Consider the following 24,437-nt stretch of genomic DNA (forward strand, 5'->3'; position numbering starts at 1 on the left):
GTGGAAGAAAACATTGTGCTTTTTTTGCTTTTGTTTTATGATCAATTTCCCTTAGAAAGATGAGAGAGAGGTGACAGGTAGACATTTTGTCAAACCCAGCCCACCCCTGAAAAAGTAGCCGTGAGCATGACAGTTGTGGATTAAAGGGTAAGAACAATGGAGAGGTAAATACAGACTTGGGTTGGCAAGATTGTTTCTTCTCTTGGTGGGAAGCTGGTTGGGCACAAGAGCATTTTAGATTTTTGGTCTACTTAATTGCTTGACTACTTGTGTGATGGATATTAGTGCCATTAATTTTTTTCTGAAGAAATCCCTTCCTTAATAAAATGAGTGAAATAATCACTTAAGTGGAAATAGAGTTAAAATTTGAAAATCACTTAACTGTAACAATAATTTGCATGGGCTTAACATTACTATTTTCATGCTTGCAGTTTTGATTTAATTGTTGATGTATTTTTAAGGTTCATTACTTTCAGGTTTAAAGTGGAGTTATATTGTTAAATAAATGAAAAATAATGCAGCCTTTTAGGTAATTGAGGACTTATTTTTTACGTACATGGAATACTCTTTCTTGTAGACTGTAATTATAGCTGCGTTCATTGTGTCAAATTATACATGCATTATTAGACCTTCAAACCCCTAATAAATTTGGTACTTTACTATTTTGGGGCTTTGCATAGTGTCACAAATATTCATATAACTGAAATCTAGGTTGTATTAATAAGAGAAAAACTTATCTGAATCTCTGTATTCTTCAGGATCCACTTTCTCTTAATGATAGGAAACAGAAAATATTTTAATGGCCAAAAAGTGGGATGAGATATAGTTACTAAATGATTTTAAAATTCATGGTTAAGCATTCATATTCATTTCTATAGTCTTGTAGAATCGGTCTGTATAATATAACCTTTTTTAACCTTTTAATGAAATATGAAAGCACCATAACATTCCATGTAATACATGAGTTAAGAATTGTGGGTTTTGAATAATTTTCTTCTCCAGGTTATAACTTTATTTCTTTCCTGAATTAAGAAAGTTTACAATCTTATGAAATGGAATTCTTTCATGTGGAGAACCATCTACTGGTAATACAAGCAAGGGACTAAAGACGTAATCTGAATAACATTTATTATTATCATGGTACATCCAGTGTACACTTATATTTTGAAAGTAGACTTATTTTCTCGGCAGTCTCCTCGGAACTCTTTGGTGTTTATTTGTCTTTTGTATTTTTGTTTTTGTTTTCATGATTCATTTAATAGTAAGAAATGAGATGTCTGTATTTTTTACCAAAAAATTACATATACAATTTGTAAATAAGCATTCAATTCCTTTGCATATTTTGCCACTTAGATAAATTTAATAAGAAGTGAATTGTTTAAAAAAAGGAGTTGAATATATTAGGTTTAATGCCTTGCTTGCCAAAGGATCATTTTGTTAATGTCCAAAACTAAATATTATGGAACATCTGCTCATTGAAAAATTTGTTAGTGTGGTGTGTTCATCTCCTTCTGCATGTGGATTGCCATTGAATGGGGAGGTAAACATTGCCCAGATGATGACATGTAAGATTTCGGTATTTCCAGAGAAAGCTGAGGTAGAAAACTAATTTACCTGAAAAAATATTCTTAGGTAACTTTAAAATTATGTTTATATAAAATAACATTCATCATCATTCTTGGCCATTGGCTTTTGTTAAAACCAGTAATTCTCATAATTAGATATGACAAAGATAGGGAGAACATATGTTACTGCTGTCAGATTGGGGACTAGAAAACCAACCATTCTGTGTTACATGCAGGCAGCAAAGTACTCATCAACAGTTTTGGATCTTTTACAGCCTTTGCCCATAACCTAACCTAGAAAAAAATCCACAGAGACAGTTCTTTGCGTGGGTTGGTGTGAAGCAAGAATCTATCTCTAGCTTCATTGCATTAGAGTCTACATTTCCAGTGAGCATTAAAAGACTGGAAAAGACCAACAGGTAACCATCTGTCTTTTTTTCATCAATATTCCAAACAGTTATATAAACACTTTCAACGTTGCATAAGTTTGAGGAATTTAGATATGAAATAAAATAGATATGTAAAACCCAATTATTATGTGGCTTAAAATTAGAAAAAAATAAATTTTCTGAGAAATTTGAAAGTGATTTGTAAGTGTGGAAATAACGGAAAAATAATAGTAACCAACATTTAATTGAGCACCTAATATGTGATAGGTGCTTTCCTAAATGCTTTCTATGTAATTTAATTTAAATTCTATTTAATTCCCCAACATTCATGTTCTATAAATGAGAAAATAAATGTACAGACAGGTAACCCAGGTGATTTGTTCAAAGTATGGAGAACATTATTTTAGAAGTCTTAAGAAAATTATAGAAAGGAAAAACCTTGATTCTTGTATATCTCAAGAAAACTTATTTTTTATAAGTAATTTCTAGGGAAAAATCTGATTTTTAGAGTTTAATGTTTCCTGTTGTTTGAGAAGTTGTTTCATAAACCTAGTCACAGACAGCCATACAATTCATGGTTCCTAGTCTGTGGATTTGGCCCATATTAGTCAGGACCATCCTCTATAAGTCTACAAAAGCAACCACAAGCCTAAAAGCACAAGGCCCATTAGGAGCTACCTAAAACTGTTAGGATCAAATCCAGCATGCCCCAAGATTATGAAAACCATGTTATGCTAGTCTTCCAAATGCTAGTGCTTGTTTTTTCCTGAAGATTTGGAATTCAGAGAGCCAGGAAATAAAAACGCTCTTTCCTTGATCAAGTCAAGAACCCATTGGGAGTTAAACATAGGACTCTGAAAGATGGAGATAAAATGTTAGCTTTTACTGATAAAAGCTAGATTAAAGGGATATTGCAATGTGTTGCCACAATGGGCTTTCTATTACTCCACTCTTGTGAATAGGCTAACCTACTGGGGCACAGATAATGCTGAGTGACAGCTGACCTATCACACAGGGACCTATCCTTGCAAAGCACAACACAGAAGAGCTGGAAATGTGTGTTCACTGCAGGCAGGCTGATCCAGAGAAGAGACAGAAGTTAGAAGAAGCTGTCCGTTGTAAAGCTAACCCTTTACTCCAGAGTTGCTGTACAACCGTGCAGATAAGTTTTTCCCACATCCTCAGAAGGAGTGAACGATGGGGTGGAGAGAGGCCAAGAGTATAACTTTTACAGGAAATTCCTCTTTAAAACACACAAGACATGGTGAGAGGCTTCCCTCTAGCCATCTTTTATAATTATAATATGAAAATTATAATAAGTTAAATTTTTTAGACTCATTTGTAACAGTTGTAGATTGTTCATAGTTCAGAGAAGCAGATTTGGGTGGCAGTAGTATTAGGAATAAGAAAGCTAAAACCTAAAGGTCAAGGAACTAGTTGCCTTCTAATTGCTGTCCTTTTATCTTCAGACTGTCAGAAAACAGGGGGTTATAACAAGGAATTCTCATTTTGCATAAAGATTTTCTACTTCTCTCCTTTGACATTTCCAGCAACTTAGTAGTAGCATGACCAAATGACACCGGAAATAACGGATGGAAAAAGTTAGATGGAAGGAGTATTCAGTGTAATAGTTCTGTCTCAGCCTAATTAACATTCAAAGCTCAGATAGAAATCATAAAGTCAAAAAGAAGAACAAAAACTACAGGGAACTTATGGTACTTGATAAAGAGGGATTATAACTGATAGAAAGATATTGAAGCAGTGATTTTGGTCATCTCTCATTTCTAACAAGACTGCAGGCACTTACAGCAAAATATTTTGGGATTTCTAACAGGTACCAGATTTTTAGATCAAAGAAAATGAAATTTGAAAAATATATCATTTAATATCACCATATTCATCAGTTTTCACAGAAAAGTTATTTTCTATTCTCCTTGTTTTATTGATTAGTGAAATCTTGAAATCATAATAAATAGTCAGTAATGCTAATTGATTATGGATAAGGTGTCGGCTCTAAGAAGCATAGATTATTTTTTAAGTTGATTTTAAATATTTAAAGCTATATCCAAGTTTTTACTATTTCTAGAAGTGGAAGGAAGCAGTGTAATAAATACTAAATATTTTTTGAAAATGATTTTTAGTCACTCATCTATATGTGATGTAACTCTTTTTTTTAATTGTAGTATAATTGCTTTACAATGTTGTGTTAGTTTCTGCCGTACAGTGAAGTGAATCAGCCCTTTTTGAAATAGATTTGCTTTCCTAATTAAAGGTTGTCATAGGATACAGATACATTGAAAACACAGGATTAGGCCCCAAGTTATAGAGGCAATGGAGAGTGAACTTGGAATTAAATAGTTTTCACAATGCGTGTATAACGTGGTATATATCCAAATGGTAGTCCCTCTGGCTCCAATGTTCAATGAGTATGACTGTAAATGCTATGATTTATACAATAGTTTAAACACTTTATCTTGTGCAAACTGTCATAAAAAATGCATAAGATATTAAATGGAAAAAAGTTTTTAATTGTTAACATTTTATTTTTATATACCTAGTTAGATTCTTAATCATAATGAACATAAAGTTTAATAATAAATTTGAATTAATATATACAAGAAATGTTTTATTTCAATAGCAGCAAGTGGAGAAAATGTGAAAAGAACATTTTTTTCTGATTTTGAAATATGAATATCTGAAAAGACACAAAAATCTGTATCAGTTAGCTTTTTTAACCTTAAGTCTGTGTTCCCCCCCGAAAAAACCCAAAAAAAGCCATATGCTTTCAGTGATATACAACAATAAGTATTTAATGCTCAAGCATCTGAGGCAGTCATCCAGGCAATTCTCTTTGTATTGGGCTGGGATGGTGGCACTTCTGGTCTTGACTGAACTCACTCAGACTTGTGTGGGTCAGCTGACCCAGTGTGAGGTGAAAATCAGGATATCTTGGCTTTGTTCTTTCTATCACGCAAATACTCTTTAAGCCTCTTGAGTGTGCCACAGTTCCTGACATCTCATTGGCAGTAGAAATCACATGGTCAGGCCCACATTCAGAGTTGGGAGAGATACTGCAAAGTTACATTGCAAAAGAGTTGGATACGGGAATGGGTGGTAGAGAGAATATCAGTGCTCAAGCTGATATTTATCTATATTATATAGAATTAAGTAAATTTCAGAAGAGACATAAATGTCAAATTTGACTGAAACTATTACTAAGTTGCAAATATATGCAAAGATCCAGTTTCTTCTTATAGATGTTTTTACTTTTATCAATGTTGCTAAACAAAAGTAAAAGAAAAATAATTTTAGTAATTATTTCTAATTATATATATTTTATATTGGAGCCACGGAGTTTCATCATAATAAGAATAATCAAAGTTTATTTGGTAAAGAAAAAGCTACATGTGGCAAAACATAATCAGTCAGATGATTTAAGTGAGGTAAATTCATGTGTCTTAATTATTTTTTACAAGTTAAAATATATTAACAACTATCATAAATACAAAAAAACTGCTGTGACTGTATAAAAGTTTAAAAGTTATTGTTTTAAAAATTAGTTTCACATATATTTTTTAGGAAAAGAGAACTTACAATTGGCAATCAACTATTTTTCCAGTAATCTAGTAAGACCAGTTGAAGGCTGTTTGGAAAGACTTAGAACATATAAATACATATATAAACTATTATGGTACTGTATGAAATAATGTATGTTATGTTACATATATGCAATATATGTAACATAACATTACGTAATGATATAATATTATATACATGTGTATGTATATGTGTATTCCCTGGTAAAATCACCTGCCTAAAGTGCCTAAAGAAACTCCTCTTAGAACAAGATGCCCTTTAACATTTCATTGGGGAGAAAATTAAAGTACTTTATTTTATATATGTTTCTTTGCCTACAGTTACTCTGACTTAATTACAGAGGTCCCTGAATTAAATGATTTGACTTATGATTTTTCAGCTTAACAATGGTGCAAAAACAATGCACACAAGTAGAGGTGAAACTTCACATTTTGAATTTTGATCTTTTCCTGGACTAGCAATATGTAATATGATACTCTTTTTTCTTATTGAAGTGTAGTTGAATTACAATATTATATTAGTTTCAGGTGTACAATATAGTGATTCAATATTTTTATAGATTATACTCCACTTGAAGTTATTATAAAATGTTGGCTATATTCCCTGTGCAGTACAGTGTATCCTTGTAGTTTATTTATTTTATGCATAGTAGTTTGTGCCTCTTAATCCCCTCTGGTATTTTGGCCTCTCCTCTCCCCTTTCCCCACTGGTAACCACTAGTTTGATCTCTTAATCTGTGAGTCTCTTTCTGTTTTGTTATATTTATTCATTTGTTTTATTTTTTAGATTCCACATATAAATGATAACATACAGCATTTGTCTTTCTCTGACTTATTTCACTAAGCATAATACCCTCTAGGTCCATCCATGTGGTTGTAAATGGCTGAATTCCATTCTTTTTTAATGGCTGAGTAATACTCCATTGCATATATATGCCACATCTTTATCCATTCATCTACTGATGACCACTTATGTTACTTCCATATCTTGGCTATTGTAAATAATGCTGCTATGAACATTGGGGTGCATGCATACTTTTGAATTAGTGTTTTTGTTATCTTCAGATATATACTCAGGAGTCGAATTGCTGGATCATATGGTAGTTCAATTTTAAGTTTTTTGGGGAACCTCTATATTGTTTTCCATAGTGGCTGCACCAATTTACATTCCCACCAACAGTTCCAAAAAATTGAAGAGGAAGAAGCACTCTCAAATTCATTCTACAAGGCCACCATTACCCTGATACCAGGAAACTGAGGTTTAGGTATTTTTCCAAGTGCCAGGTCCAGGGTACACAGACCACAGAACCTTTAGGGTAACTATTATATAGAACTCCATTGCCTATACTATTGCTGTGATTGTTTTTAGCCAAAAAAAAAAAAAAGTTTGATCATGACATCTGAAATCCTTTGTATTTTTGTTAAACTAATAACAAAATAATTTTCATTTGGCAAAAGTATTCTCGAGTAAGAATGATGTTTAATACATTTGCAACTTCGTGTTAGGAATTGTCAGTGCCTAAGTTTACCCAAAATGAACTAAAGAAGTATTTTCCGTGATTATCTGCCCACATCATTCTTTTTATCTCCTACGGTGTGAACATTGCTTTAAGGCACCAGAAATATTGATAAAGGTGTGGGGCAGGGGCCAGGGGGACAGCTGATCTGCCATATAAGAGGATGGAAAGATATCAAGTAGATTTAAAATAAGTGAAGTTATTAAATCGGATGAAATTTTACAGGTCACTGGAACCTTATATTGAGAAGAGATAAAGCAGAATGTGCAAGTACACAGAACCAAAGACTCTTATGCATTCTTTTACATCTGTGAGTGAGGTAAAGAGAGGACTTCAGACTTGGGAATTTAAACAAGCAGGGTTAAGGGGTTTACACTACAGCAAACACTTAACCATCTCTCCTGATTGCCCTTGCAGTGAGATTCCCTCTCCTCGCTAAGGACAACAAAACGTTAAAACATAAACAAATTACACACACACACACACACACACACAAATACACAGACACAAATATAAGCACATAATACAAAAATAACTGGAGGCAGAGCTTTATGGTATAGGAGAAACACTGGGTAATTAACAGAGGGGTCTGTGCTACAGACATTGAGTGCTGCAATAAGAAAAGTAATTTGAGTTATTTATTAAAGGAGGGTTGATTAAGCTGTGTGCTTCAGAGAACTGGCAATGGTGCATACCTTTTATTTCTCCCACTGAATATGGTAGAACTCAGGGTAGACAATAAATCATGGTAGTGAATATCTGTGCAGTTGCTCCTGTTCTAACTGGTTGTAATATTGGGCTGGGCAAAAACAGAAGGTCCAAGGCTTACCTGAAATCGTAGCAGGTTGCTGCTTGGATTGCTCTCTCTGTCCCCTTTTCTTACCCAAAGTGGGTAGTTGGAAATAGAATAGGGAATCAATACATACCTCTTTATTTTTGTTTCTTTCACATGGAATAGAAGAAGGAAGAGGTCAGTAGCATGTACGATGCAGAGACAAATGAATGCATGGTAATAAAAGACAGATGAAGCAGCATCTTACTACATGGACAATTACCAGGACCCATTTCATATCTGTTTCTTGTTTTTCTTAATCTGCCATTGTGTGGATCCATTTTTGTCTACCTTGTTCCCTTTAGGATTTATGTCCCACCATAGCAAATCTTAGCAGATCTCACTTTGGCCTGATTGGCCATCTAATTCCTCCCCTTAAACTTACACTTTTTATTTTATTCATCAATTCTGGCTGTGTACATCTGGCCGCCAACCCTGAATTCCACTTGTTTGTGTTTTTAAATAACTTTAGTAAGATGTTTTTATAATCTCAGTTCTTACTACTGTCCCCTTCATCCGACTCCCTGTTCCTTCTCCCCAGTCCCCTGGAAACTGGTGGGGGCTCACTCACTGGTGCTCTTCAGCTTCCTCTAATATCACCAGCTACACACAGGGAGTGCCAATTAGTTCCCTTCTCTTGTCCCCGTCAGTTCTGCCACGTGGCCTCTGACACAAATGAGATATGATGATGTAAATTCACTCACTCTTAGCACATTTTTCAATATAGAAATTGAGACTCAGGACGATTTATGTAACTTATGATAATTTCAATATATGTCTCTTAAATTCCAAAACTTATTTTGTAAAAAAGTGTTGAATTTTAGTCAGTACTCCTTACTAATAAAGCAGCCATACATAATTCATTTTGGCTTTCTAATTTATTTATCAAACAGGTACCAAAAGAAGTTGTCAAGGGTTAAACATCATCACAATCATCACACTGGCTTGGTGGTTTCTAATAAATTAGGCCAAGTTCAGAACAGACTTTTATACTATACTTCAATATATAAATGTACCTCAATTCCATGTCTTAAGTGGTAACACTTCCAATTATTCCTAGATTATATGTAGCTTATATTTCTAAATATCCTCCTTGAGAAGAGATTTTCATGATAGAGCTCTTACCATGAAGATGTTTGACTTAAGCTTAGAAGAGCATCTACTCTGTGTCACTAATATACTAAGGAAATGGAAAATTCTTATATTTATAACTACACAGAATTCTTGTAGATTGCTGAAACATGAAATAACCAAATAAACTTTATTATTGAAACGGGTTTCTTAAGAATATGAATGTGTAATGTAACTTTTCAAACTTGTTAAACCATAAAGAACTACAGCAATTTCATAACATGAAACACAGTGTGTATAAAACTGTGTAGCATAAAATGTTCAGCTGCTAAGTTAGCAGGAATGTTCCAGGAACTATTTTCGTAAATCTGGAAGTAGTTGACCTGTTACATTGATCTTCTTTATTCCATTTACCAAAATAGTGGGGCCTGCATTCCTCTGTCTTTGGAGTTTATAAATTTCATTTAGTTGACTCTGTGTATGTTGAAATGGTCTTTCTTTCACATATTAGAACAACTTCTGGAACAACAACTTCTGGAGAAGATGGAAATTATATATTGTTTAGCTTAAGAATATCCTTTCTTAAGGTTTGTTTTATTTAATAAAACAGGAATGAAGTGAAGGAGACAGGATAAATGATATTGCATTTTTTAATGTGAGAAAACAGAAACATAATAAATTTAAATAGCTTTTCTTAAGGTCCCTGATCTTAAGAATTTTAATTTGGGAGATAACTGGGAAACGGCCTGGCTTGTGCACTCACCAAAGTGGGAGCTCCCGCCACGCCATGAAACAAAGATGCCCAGCTGTGTAGATGAGGCGGTAGTATATTTTGCAAGATTATGGGGCTGCATATTTGCATATATGTTGACTTTTCACAAATGATCTTTGAGTGTTGGTGGAAAATCTTTACATTTGTATATGTATTGGGGGAATTCTTCTTATAAAAATACAAATCTACAAATTTCAATGGAGCATTTATATAAGTATATAGAAGAGGTAACAAAAATAGTATTGCCCTAGAGATGAGCCAGGACACACTTACAGTCTTGCCTGCCTCTTCCCTTGCCCATGATTAGGATTAGAACTACCAGCCACGCAGCAAGGCAAGGGGAAGACTATTTGGTACCCTACCCGACTCCAAATTTACTGTACGTATGAGGTTGGAAGAACACTGGACAAGAAAAATAAAAAGGAAGTGTTAGCCTTTATGACTAACTACCCCCTGGGGCATTATTAATAATGCCACAAACTGTGAAAATGCCTCACCTATTTAATAAAAATGAAAGGTAGGTACTACTTTCCAGATCCTGACAATATAAAGCCTATATAGTCTTGAATAAAATCTATAATATTACATTTTTAAACTTAAAGTGCCCAGGAAGTATTAATATTTCATATTTTCACATTTTCTTAGCTGACTTCTGAAAAAGAATGGGACCTGATATCTTATTTTGACAGATTTTTTCATTGTTTTGTGTACACATTTGTTTTATGGCTTTTAATCCATTTTACTTTGGCACTTTTTTAAGGTACACTTAATAATTTAATATTCTTTATTAGTGAGAAGAACTATGAGTTGACTGTTCCTGAGGATAATGGCAAAAAATATTAATATACTAAAGCGACACCTTTCATAATGACGAGCAGCTGTGTGTTAAATGGATCTAAAGCCATTATACTTAAGTTACTACTGTATACTCCTAGCTACTGTTTTGTTTTTTTTCCTCTTGCTCCCCACTTTCTCATTTTCCACACAGGAGCTGGAGAGATCTTTTAAATAATTATCATTCATATATCGGTCTCCTACTTAAAACTATTCAGTGATGTTAGGATAAATTCCAGTCTTTTTTTCTCAGCCTGTGAGGCCCCATATGATCTGGTCCTTGCTTTCCACCTGCTCTCATCCATCCTCAACACAGTCCTTGCCTCTCTCTGTAGTCACCCTGGCCTTCCTTCTGTCCCTTGAATACACCAACTCCTTTGAGCCTTAGCACTTTTGCAGGTGCAGTCACCTGTGCCTGAAACCACCTGCCCCTAAATTGTCCTAAAAATGCTTCTTCCTTCTTGTCATTCTGATCTTGGCTAGAATGTCATGTCTTCAGTGAGGACTCTGGTAACCACCTCATCAAAAATAACATTCTCGGGGCTTCCCTGATGGTGCAGTGGTTACGAATCCACCTGCCAACGCAGGGGACACGGGTTCGAGCCCTGGGCTGGGAAGATCCCACATGCCGCGGAGCAACTAAGCCCGTGTGCCACAACTACTGAGCCTGCGAGCCACAACTACTGAAGCCCGCGTGCCTAGAGCCCGTGCTCCGCAACAACAACAACAACAAAAAATAACATTCTCCTACAAATCATTGTCATATCACTTTGTTAGGTTTTTCTCATTGCTAGGCTATTCTGCTCAGTCATTTGATTGTTGCTGTGTTTCCCCACATTCACACGTAAGCTCCCTGAGAGTCCTGCTCCTGTCTGTTTTGCATACTGCATCGTAGGCTCTTAATCCATATGTGTTGAAATAAAGAGTAAAAGTTGCATGTTAGAGTGCTTTGTAAATCCTGATGCATACCCAAATACAAGATGCAGTTATTAGCTGAGCAACAGTCTGTATACAACAGATGTTTTGTATATTTTTGTTCTGGTCAGCTGGATAAAAGCATATGCAGTGTGTGACTGTGTGCTATCATTAAGGACGAGTAGATAGTGGTCACCCAGTGTTCACAGGGCTCACATTTTGATATTGATTCATTTTCAACCCACTGAGCATCTTCTGTGTTGGAAATAATTAGAGCCTGTGAACTGAAGAGAAGGAAGCATTTACAATGCTGAATAACCTAAAGTGAAGACAGGGGTATCTAATTAGTCTTTCTTGTGACAATCTTTTTTTAGATTAATAGTCTCTTTGAAAAGTCTAACAGTGGCACTTATGTCAGTGACTCTGTTGATAATTAATAGTGTTCACCATACACCCCCACACAGTCCCTCCAAAATATCCTTGTGTAACGCCACTACTGGAAAGAACAATTTCAATTAGAGAGGAGAGCTTCTGAAGTGTATATCACGTGGTCTATTATAAGGGATGTGTCCTATTATAAAGGAGAGAAAATCTCTGATAGAACATAATATTTTATGTAACATGCCTGGTATATTGTTTAACAAAACGTTTTATGGATGCTTCATCAGGACATGACTTGATTAAGAAGCAGGACTAGTATTCACCCACAGTTTCTTTTTTTGAATCCTTAAGATATTTTCCTGTACTATTTTCACCCTAGTCACAAGCTTATTAACTTAGGAATGAGGTGACAGGGCCTTTGTCTTTGAATCTTGCAATTATAATTAATAGTAAGTTAAAGGGAAGCAGAAAGGTTATATTCAAAGTTTAAAGTAAAATGACTCTGTGGCACTTAGGGCAGGTGCCAGGAAGATATTAAGTAAGAACTCATTATTCTTATTAATTAGAACTTCAGGAAGACATCTTTGAGAAGGAACATCATTTTATGATTAGTTAGAAGAGGGATACCTATTTGTGGACAGAACTTGAGGAGAGGAACTGTGTTGTCTTCATCTCAGTATGACCAGGGCCTTGCAGAGGCCATCCCCAGTGACCAGCAACTACTTGATGCTGCCTGTGTGCATGAAGGCAGGGAGAAGGGTCAGTGTGTACATATTGTCCACTGTTTCCCGCAATACATTACTAAAAACCGCATTATGAAAGAGACCACTACAAAGTTTCCTTATGTTCATGTGTGAAAGTATTATGTGTGGGTCCTACATTTTTGTCAGAGGATTTAATATCAAATAAAGTGCAGCAATGTCTGGTGTCTATCAAAACCACATGGAAACATCATTTTTCTCTAAATATTTACAATTTTAAGGACTAAATTTACTACCTGTGATCTTTAAAAGAGGCATGTGTAGATTATAGAAGTTTACATGAAGGGCCAGGTTACAATGAAGTGCAATAATGTTCAATAATAATAATAATAGCTAATATTTATGGAAAGCTGACCATGCTTAGATGTTGTTCCAACCACTTTACATATACCAACTTATCCTCACAGCATAATACCCTTATGGGTCAGTTTTAGTATTCCCTCCTTATTTGTGAAAAGGAGAGTTACGTAGTTATGGCAGAGACCATATGGTCTATAAGCCTAAAATACTTACTCTCTGGCCCTTTAAGAAAATGTTGTCCAACCTCAGCTTTAGATCATAAGTACTTTTTTTTCCAATCAACTTTGATCTATTTCTCCACCACTCTGAACCTAACCAGTGCCCAACTTCCAGAAAATAAGTGACAATAGTTAAAACCTTTCACACATCATTAGAAAAATGACAAAAAAAATTATCAGTGTTTTTGAATTTCAAGATGCATCTCAGTAAATTCCCTAGATAAAAATAAGACAATCTTCAGCTTGGCTTCTTCTCCAATGTTATCTAAAAAAAGGAAAGGGTTGAGGTTCTGAGCTCACTTTCCAGAGAGACATGGACTCTGGAGACAGTCTGCTCAAATTCATGTCCTCCCTCTGCCACTTCCTGGCTTTATGACCTTGAGTAGATCATTTAACCTCTCTGTGTCCCAGTTTCCCTATCTGCAAAATGGGAATAATAATAGACCTAACTCATTGGGGCATTATGACCATTAAATGTGTTAATGTATGCCATTTGGAGGTCAGGAACTGACTCCTATAAATTGTAAGTTATTTCTCCCACTTTTCAACTTCTTTAAAAGACTGATTTAGAGATAAATAGAATGATGAAAGTTGAGGCCTGAATATACTGGGAAAATTCTCAATGAATTAAATGCCCATGGAATCAATGCTTATTAAATATCCTTCTACATTTATGCTTTATCTTTTCTTTACAGAGAATATTTATTTATTCTTTGAAGAGTGCTGTATGAAAATAGGTGAATAAAACATTAATGCCCTCTGATAACTTAAAGTATAATACAAGGCTCATAATATTAGCACAAGAGAACAAATTAATGAGTTTATTAAGTGCAACATGTAGTATACTAGCACAAAAGCCTTTGTAGGTCAGAATGTACAAGGGGTGCTACTCTTATAGGGTTTCTCTTATAGGACCAGAGCATTTTATTGTAAAGAGTAGGGTCCTCTTTTTAAGACTGTTATGTCAGGTGGTACCCAGCTCTGATATATACACTGAAAATTCCTAGATGTGTTCTTTAACTCAGGACTTAATAATGATTAAATGACTTAAACATTTACTGGGAATGATATCTCCCATCTCTGTTACAAGAATTATTGATATTTACAGTACACACATATAAATAATAAACTATGAAAGACTGACACTAAGTAAAAATGTCTAAATTCATGATCCTCAAATTCAGACCATCCTGGATTCAAAGTCAGCCTCCATCTATTATCAAACTTGAGCAATTTACATAATGTCGCAACCTCTGTTTACTTAGTCATAATATAATAAAACTAACTGTACTGAAGTAAGTCCCCCCCGTCAGACATACGACAAGTATGAACTGAATAGCTAATATATCCCAGCCACTGTTGGGGGTGAGTATACAGCAAGTACACAACAAACAAACAGACATAAACCCTTGCCCTCGTGAGCTTTCTTTCTACTTGCTGTGAGAATTAAGGATTTAGTACAAATTCTGATGCACATTTAGTTTTCAAACAATGTTGGATATTATTATTGTTAATTGATGATGGAGAGAAGGAGGAGGATTTCAGACACCAGTGCCTCATTATGGAGTTGATAATGACACTCAACTTCACTAAACTTCTGTATCTGGGGGAATATTTCTGGTCCGTGGCCCCTGACCTGTGTTCTCCATCTTGATCATCTCCCACAGGGGATGATCGGAATCAGAATCTGCAATTCTTGACTGGGGATCTTTATCACTATGACCCAGTCTTTGCTGGTGCACTTATTCTGTGACTAACTCAGAAACAAGTACTTGTTAATTGATTCTTACGAGAGCATTAAATTCCCTTCTATACACGCTGGAAATATTTCTAATCACTTAAAGACCATTTCATAGATGATGTAAATTATACTTTTTAAAGAATAAAATATCAGTGTTTGACTGAAACTGGTCCAGAACAATTAGGAAAAAAAGTCCTATGTAATGTTAGAGAAGAAATATATGCATAGAGAAACCTGAGAGTGTGATTAGTATGATCAGTTCTCGGGAAGTTCGGGTGTTATGGAGGGGCCCTCAAAGTAGAAGGGTTCAGAAGAGTCTGGAAAAACACTTCCAAAACTGATTAACCAACAATAGGTTTGTGTTTATCTTTTTTTCCTTAACTTCTACAAGTAGCTTCCCCCACAAAAGTCATTTTGGAAACTTTTCTTTCAAAGTTCGTAAAGACATCAATGATTTTAGTTATCTTCACGTAAAGAGGGTAATTTATCATCTAGTCAAGTGTGCATGTGTCTGCCCGGAAAGCTGTGAGCTAACATACATCATACTCAGTAGCTTCAAGGGTTTGGTTTGCCTTCTTAGGTGTGTTTGAATATAGAATTCATTTCAATATGACATTTTTTTACCTCTCATCATATTTTTCTTCTAATTAAGTTCTATAAATGTATCCTCTCCCCAGTTTGAGCTGTAATAAATTCCTTTCCTGAACTGGCCTTCTGAAAGTCACAAACCAACATTATGATGAATTACAAAATGAATAATTTCCCTTCTACTATGCTTATTTTGAGCAGCAAAGTGCTAGAGAAAAGGGAAACTGTTTCACTAGAAAGAAGGCCCTGCTCATAATAGTTAACATGCCTGTGAGTTGAACAGTTCCAACACTGACCCCAGCAGATTTCCAAAACTGGATAGGTCTAATGGAAGGACATGATTTTTCAGCTCAAAATTCTGGGATTTAATGGTATTATTGGAAGGGATCCATAAGGAGAAAAGTTTTGCTCTCATGTAAGCCCTGGAGTTCCTCATGTAGGTATGGACCCAGACCATGATTTCTTTGGGAAGTTGATTTCCTAAAGTCTTTTTTGCAGAAGAAGGGAACAGTGCCATTCATAGAATGGACTGTGGGAGAAATGAATGTGTAATTCTTATTTTTTAAGTCATTATTTGTTTCACTTCACTATATAGGCAAGTAAATGCATTATGTCTTTGATTTGAGATGGCTATGTTGAAGCTGAACAATTTGTTGCTAATATTTAGGCTGGTATTTTAATAGGTACTTAACATTGGGCACATTCGTTCCCATTACATTGTACATGAAACGCTGTATAAATAAGATTAAAGCATTGCCATAGATAAAATATCAGGCATTAACCTTTGAGACTCTTGATTTTAGAATGGATTAGCTTCAATAAATAAATAAACAGCCACAATGATCATAGTCTGGTTCAAATAATACTGCTCAATGTGTTAATCATTAATTTTACATACTTCTTTCTCAATTCCCTCTATGCCTTTAGAGAGTGGGAATTGTCTTTTGCATCCTGAATTCATTACTGTAATTTGTGTACTGTGCATTGACTGAAGCAAATTTAAGTGACATATTAGTGCAGAATTTGAGCTCCTTTTCTTTGTGTAGATAGTGGACCATGGAGTTAATGTTTCATTTATAGAATTTATTATAGAGCTATGATAATGTGGTTATGATTCATGACCTTTTCCTGGATAATGCCTGATTTAAGATATACTATAGTCTGAAAAGAAGTTTGCTTTTATATAATAAGCATGGCTACTGGTCCAAATATCCTAACACCAAATTTTCATTGGCATAACTTTTCCTCCCTGAAAGATAAAAAACAGAATTATTGTTTCAAACCAGAATTAGACATGAGCATTCACCTAAATCAACCATCCCATTTTTCAAATGAGGAATCTGAGATCCAGTGAAGTTAATTAGATTGATGGCATTCAAGAAGCCATGAGCTAGAGCTATAGCCAGGACGTCGAACCTGGCTCTTCTGGCTTCTGAGCCAGCATTCCGAGTAAGCTGTCCTGCCTGGCTGAAATGGATAATCCCTGACGTTTCATTTGTTCCCAGTATGAAACCATTCACTGTTACCTCCCCATAACTACTTTTTCTTCTCTTTCCCTGTGTAGCATCGCCACGCACCCCCACAAAGACATCCTCGTCTCCTGTGGGGAGGACCGTGTCTGGAAGGTGGTGGGGCTCCCCAAAGGCAATGTGCTTCTCACAGGATTGGGCCACACCGACTGGCTTTCGGATTGCTGCTTCCACCCCAGGTCAGTACACACAACTCCCAGAGACAGCCTGATCTCTCCAGGAATGCACTTGTTTACACTGTGTCTTCACTCTGCTGGCTTTTATTTATTTATTTTTCTTAAACCACTTTATTGAAGTGTGAATAGGTGTACATATTTAATGTATACAACCTGATAAGTTTGGAGTTAAGTATACATCCTTGAAATCATCACTACAGTCTATACCATAAACATATCTATCATCTCCAAAAGTTTCTTCCCATCCACTTTATTTTATCATCATCATCATCATTATGAAAACACTTAACGTAAGATCTACCTTCTTAGCAATTTTTTAAGTATTCAGTAAGTATCATTTGCTGTAGGCTCTGTGCTGTACAGATCTCTAGGACTCTCTCGTCTTGTATAAATGAAACTTGAAACTTTGTACTGCCACTTTTCTCTCTGCAACCCCACCTCTTCCACTGAATTTTGAAATGTCTAGATAAATGCTCCTTTGGCTTTCCTTATATTGACTTTAGATTGATTGCTTTTGATATTTAGTACATGTAAAACGTAGTCCACATGCTGATGCGTTTAAAAAGAGTGATAAGCTTCCCAGGACAAGCATTAGAAATGCTCCTTGTACTCGTAAGCTCTGAAAAGGCACATGAATTTCAATAATGCATATCAATGTTTACTTTGCCTGTGTTAATCTTGCATGATTTCCTTTTAGAATTAAGTTTTCTACCAAAAAGGATCAGGAGTCAGTGATCAATTTCTTTAAAACTTTCAATGATACTCAAGACATTAAAGAAAATAAAGCAGAACAGAAAGCAATGAGCCCTGTAATTTTCAGGATTCACTGAATTTTTGTACCAAAAGAACCGGGGCACAGAAGGAAAGACATTGTTAAACACACATATACATTATTCTGGTGGCAGGAAGCTCTGCCCACAGTTGCTTGTGGTCAGCTGCTATCCCTAATCCCAACTGTCTTCTCTTATTCAACATTATGCTTCACATTTGTTAAGCATCTGGCTGTATCTGGCTCTTTCTAACAGTCTCTGGTCTAACTACTCTTGGAGATGCATAGTCCTTAGTGCAACTTCTCAACCATTCCATTGGGAAATTTTGGTCTTAGGAGGACATTATTGATTTATTTATTTTTTGTTTTCACAAGACGTTTTTTTCTTAAACCACCTTTGTCTTATCCTTAGTATGAATGTCAATGAAATTAGATTGAAATAAAAATAACTAAATTGTTCAGAAATTTGTGTGTTCATGAGAAGAGTAAACTAATTTTTTAATTTTAATTTTTGAAAATGTTTTTAAAATATAATTTTATCTTTGGTACTAGATGTTTGAATTTAATTTTTGAACATGTAATGTGTTCTGTATCTGGTATGTGGATAAACGAATCTGCACTGCCTCTCATGTCTCAGGAACATAAAGCCCATCTTGCAAGCAGAGACAACACAATTAGAAGAGTAGCCTATCACTTCTGTAGCTGCTGGGCATACTAATCAGATTTCTATAATACCCTGTCACCATGACAACCCGTGACTCTGAAATTTTCTCATTAGTGTTTGACCAGCACATGGTCCTTTTAATAGATCTTCCGGTTTTCCCAGTCAATTACTGAAATTAAAATGAGGTGAAATACATTATTATTCACTCATAGTATGAATTTACATTCAGTACTTTCTTTGGCAGAATTTTAGTAAAATGCAGCCACACTCCTTTTTTTCTAGTGCATGTGGGATAAAAATAATGGGAGAAAATACATTTAGCTATATGTGTTTTAAGTAAGAGATAATGAATAGCAAGTGTTCCATTTGTAGAATTGGTGAAAATAATAAACGATTATTAGAAACAACAACAAAAAAGCTCTTTTTTATTTGGAGTAGAGATCGGTTCTGAAGGAGTTTATATTTCAGGCCTCAGACATTTTATAATGCTTACTGTATGTAAATCAACACCGAAGACCATACATTATGGACTATAATATATATCATATATGCATATGTATACATACATAATATTTATGCCTTAAAAGTTGTTTCTGAAACTTAAATTTGTGATATTTGATTTTTATTTTTGCTTAGGTAATTTGGTTGGTAAAAAAATAATTTATTGTTAAAGATAATATCTTTCCTATTTATATACTCATCTATAATCAAAGAATCAAACATAAAATAAATTTGATTCAAATATGACACTTTAATCTGCAGTTGGAGCTTTGATTAATAAATGCAGTCATAGTCTTCCTCAGAGCCCATCTTTGTGATTAGCTTGATTCTGCTCCCTTGGATGAGGTCCAGAGTAGACACATTATAATGTGACACCTGCCTAATTCCTCTGCTCTTCACGTAGAAAAATAAACTCTTACATTTTCTTTACTTTATTTTTAATTGCAATTGTTCCTAGTTGAGTGTTTTCTGTAACTTCCAGTTGTATGTATTCCTGATTACTATGACATTCGAGCCACTGTGTCTCCTGCCACAGTGACATAATTCAGATTTCTTTTGGGGATCTAACCCACGTGATATGACAGTGGTATATACACTGAGTGACCCAAATCAGTCTTAGTTGTCTTATTTCCCTTGTCATAACGGACACCTTCAATACATAAACGACAAACACAACTGGCATAATAATATTAATATCAGGCAAAAGAGGACTAACAGAAAAAAGTTAAACTGGGAGGGTTAACTAAATATCACTTGAGGATCAGATAATATGATGTTGAAATATGTAAAACAAAGCTCATAAATAAAAGAAAATTCTGACGAAAGTATAGTCATCAGAGTCAAAGACTTCAAAGTATATCAGTTTTTAATATGTCAAGTAAACAAAGTTACAGTGGAATTAGAGAAATTAATAAAATAGCAAGTGTATTTAGTATTATATATTGAACTTTATACTTTATGAAGAGAGATTGTAGATTCTTTGAAATCATTCATTGTTAGGTTTTTAAAAATATATAACTCTTAAACCACAAATTTAACATAAATGAATTCTTCAGAATAACAAATATACAAACTAAAGGTTGTGAGCAAGATTCAGTAGTAAAAGAAAATAAATCAATAACTGAAATATAATGAAATCTGAATTATTAAAAAGTAAATAAATGAATATTGGGTCAGAGAACTATAAACGGTTATTACCTAGTTGATAAAGAGTCCCAAACACAATACTTATCAAACTTACGAGATGTAACCAGAACTGTGTTCAGAGTAAAATTCATCACTTTGACAGTTTTATTTTTAAATGAAAAAAAAGAAAATAAGTGAATTATGAATTTAAATTAAAAAGTACAACTGGTCAACAAATATAGAAAAGCAAAGAATGGATAAGTGAAAAGTAGAAATGAATGAATTAGAATAAAAAGAGTACATTTATATTAATCCAAAAGTTTGTTTTCAAGAAAAAATAATAAAATAAGGAACTATAATATTGAAATAAGTAGATAACTCAAAAAAAGAAAAAATACATGTAGGAAACAGAAATATTAACCTTAGCAATTTGGAAAGAGTTAAAACCACAAATACAGAGATAAAAATATATATATATGTTTGGAATTCTTGATAAAATAATAGATTTCTATGAAAATAAGCATTACCAATATTGAATCAAGATGGAGCAGAAACCCAGAATAGATTAATAACAGTGGAAGAAACTGAGTTCTAGAAGATCTGCTTTTCATTCCCATCTTCTGAAGTTTTATGACTGAGTTTTAAAAACTTTATTTAAAAAAAAACAAGATAAATTAGTTAATTTTTAGGTTCATTGAATTTTCTGAGGACAAGAAAAAAATGAAATTTTATTACTGGTTTCACAAACATAGCAAAAACATAATTTTAGATTGGGCAAGTGTAGTACCCCTGCCACAACTCTAGGCCCTTTTCACAGTTATAGATGCAAAACTTTTAAAGAGAATGCAGAAAATGGAATTCCGTTGTATGTTTAAAAAGAGCAGTATGCAATGACCAAGTAAGATTTGTACTTGAAAAGCATGGAATAGGTAAGTGATCCAACTATGAGGACATCATATTATAAATTATACTAATAGTTAACATTCAAAGTTACTTTCAAGTTGTTGGGTAAAAATCTAGCATCTATACTTAAGACACAGATGTTTGCAAATATTATTAAGCCCCATGTGTTGGAATTGACAAGGAGAATGGCTTTTGGAACAGCTGGGAACTAAGAAGGTCTGGCAGGTGAGTGTAGAGTCTGGATGCCATGGAGTCGGATGGGTCAGACGAGGAATGGGTATTCACGGGTAATAGAGCAAAGTGGGGAACATAAAACCAAACAGGCAAAAATACCTAAAATCCAAATAGAAGCAAGGCCTCTTTGTCTAAGCCTTCGGTAGCTATGCAAGCATTGTTACTTGTCCAGTTGGTATTTATTCTCAATAAAGGTTAGCCACATTTTTTTTTTCCTAATGATAATGGTTATATTTTATTAAAATATTTTCAACATTGAAATTTTATAACATATTTATAAGTTAAAAAATAAAATGTATGTGGAAAACTTTTAACTATAAACACTATACAAATATTATACAGACTCTACAAATTGAAGGCAATTTAAAACTCTTACTGCAAAGGCTGTATTCTTTTAAAATAACACTATACACATAACTAAATCATTGTCATCTATTGTTTACAGTACAATTGGTTTTGATTGCATCTAAGTTTTTAAGTTCCTTAGTAGAATTTGTGAATCAAGACACTTTTTTAGGAATGACATGGGTAACTAATCACTGTAGAACCATCTATTATTACATATTTGCCACTAGATGGCGATCATACAGTGGTAAGGTAAAGCACCCTTTGCATTTACTGGGTAGACTGATGAACTGGCTGTTGAAAGTGATTCATTGGTTGCTGAAAATGATGAAGGGGTGGAGCAATGCAGAGAATGTGCATTGGTGCTGCCTTTGCACTGTTGAAAGAATGAAATGTACAATGCCAAAAAGCAGGAACCTTAAGCATAATCCTGTGCAAGGTAGACGTCATGCTCTAAACTGCTAAAACATGGAATCAGAGTTTCAGGTTGCCCAAATTAGAATCCTACCTTCACCTTTGCTAGTCTTGTCAGTTTTCTTGTCTGCAAAATGGATGTAATAATGATATCTACTTTGTGGGTTAATTATGAAGGCTAAATTCTATCATATATGAAAAACACAAGTTCTGTTGCCTGGCACCCATATGCTCAAGAAATGTTACCTATTATTATTTTTTATTCATTGATAGGTATGTTGAGAACTTAGATCAGAAATTTTTATAAAACTCGTAGCCTTGAACACAGTGGGTTAGGAAGGAAAGACTATATTGTGATGTCTGGGTTACAGCAAGCTAGAATTAGAAGAATGCTCTCAAACCATGAAACATTTGAGGATCATGTCTGAAGGTCTTACCAAGTTAAAAATAAAATCATTTATAAACTGAAAAACAAATATAATTAATGCAAAAAGATGTATGTTACTCATCTGTCCTTAGCCCTTAAAAATGTGTCTCTTTAAAAATTGTACCAAGAAGCTCATCGTATTTTGCTTTTACAGAAGAGAGAAAGAATTCTGCATATTTCCTTTTTTTTTAGGTTCTAGAAGGAAAATAATTGGCTAGAAACACCAAAAAAATTACTTTTTGAAATAAAAAGCATTTAAAAATAAAATATTTTTGTTGTTTTTGAGGAAAGTAAAGCACGTAATGTTTGACCTGCTCTGTCCACAGGCATGTATTATTATTGTTGGCCCATTTAGACTAGCTTTGGGCAATTGAAACAGAGTTGTATATCGATCTCCGGGTTAATATTAACAGATCAATAAAACATACGCTACACTACCTTAATAATACATCATTTGGTCTTTACCTCATAAAGGAGGACTGCTCAATGACAGTAACATGGTTTTGAATGTAAATACAATGTCCAGTTCTCTGGTACTTGAGGTTGCATTTTCTTTGATATGACCACAGCTTATTACGTGAAACAGCATGTATCTTCCCAGATATCTCTATAAAATGAAAGTAGTTGGGATTAGTGGTTTAAACAATTTCACAGTGCTGCATTTTTTTTCCTGATCTCACTGCCTGAGACAGAAACAGAGCTGACAGCATCCTGTTAAACATAACTTCTACCCTTATAAGCTGATTTATGAATTTGTGAGTAAATGGGTCTCTACAAAATCCCTCATATTCTCTGTTTGTGGTACAAGCTACCTGTTCATGTATTTATACAGTGCCTAAAACCATAGTATGAAAGCTCTCTGACAGGTATATCGTTTAGTTATTAAAAAATAGAAGCATGGTTAACCGTTTTATTTTCTATAAACATAAAGCCAAGAGTTCAAATTTCAAAAGATAATGAAGGGATTGACGTACCATTTCCCTAAGATTGTGATGTTCTGAGCTTCAGAGGTAGATACTTTCATAATCCGGAAACCTCAGTAGATTTTTACCAAGATAATTTTGAGATATACCTATTAAATAATAAAATTCCACTTTATATTCTTTGAAGAGGTGTATGTTATGCTTCTTAATATAGTTTGTCACCTGTATGTGAAGAGGCTAAGCATAACAACATACTTCTTTAAATGTTTTTCTGGTCTAATTCTAAAAGTAATACATGATCACCATAGAGAAAAGTGTTAAGAAAATAAAAATTTCCCATAGTCTCACAACTCAGTGCAAACTTGGAGAGACTGCCCAAGGGCTGTCCTCGGGCAAGTGGCAGAATCTGGTTCTACATATAAGAAGCACCTTCTAAAGTCAGCCTTGTTTTCATGTGTCAGTGTGACAAAGAACCAGGTAGGTCATTTTATTTAATATCGGAGAGCCTCAGTTGCTCATTTGAAAATGGGGATTACCGACTTATAAGCTTTTCATGAAGAATGCATGAGAAAATCTATCTAAAACATTTAGCAGCCCTGGGCTCAGAGTAAGCATTTGGTAAAAGTAGCACTGTTGGAATTGTTTGGCAGATTCTAGTCGAGATCTGGTTTCCTCTGAAACCAATATTGTCTCCAGGTCTATTGGCCTGTCTCTCTCTTTCTAGCAAGGAAAAAAAGAAAAAAAAATCTGAGGAATACTATAAGCTTATTTAGGGCAGGGTCTATATCTTATTCATCTCTGTATCCTTGGGACATAGCTTATCAATTGAAACATTCTAGGGAATCAATAAATATTTAACTAAAATGAACAGAGTAGAAGATAATAGACCAGGAATATGACCACTTTCTCTCATACTCTTGGTAGTATCATGTGATTATACGGATATA

The 24,437-nt window shown here is 34.4% G+C and overlaps 1 protein-coding gene across 1 annotated transcript in view; it reads left to right on the forward strand.

Moving 5' to 3' along the window:
- The window catches only part of SPAG16 (sperm associated antigen 16), a 905,158-nt gene that overhangs the window by 412,548 nt on the left and 468,173 nt on the right, over positions 1 to 24,437 (forward strand). Inside the window, exon 11 of the mRNA XM_036858792.1 lies at positions 17,045 to 17,188. Coding sequence (XP_036714687.1) covers positions 17,045 to 17,188 — 144 coding nt within the window. The remainder of the gene's footprint in view (positions 1 to 17,044; positions 17,189 to 24,437) is intronic.

The sequence above is a fragment of the Balaenoptera musculus genome, chromosome 7 (genome assembly GCF_009873245.2).
Source record: "Balaenoptera musculus isolate JJ_BM4_2016_0621 chromosome 7, mBalMus1.pri.v3, whole genome shotgun sequence".
NCBI classification, from domain to species: domain Eukaryota; kingdom Metazoa; phylum Chordata; class Mammalia; order Artiodactyla; family Balaenopteridae; genus Balaenoptera; species Balaenoptera musculus.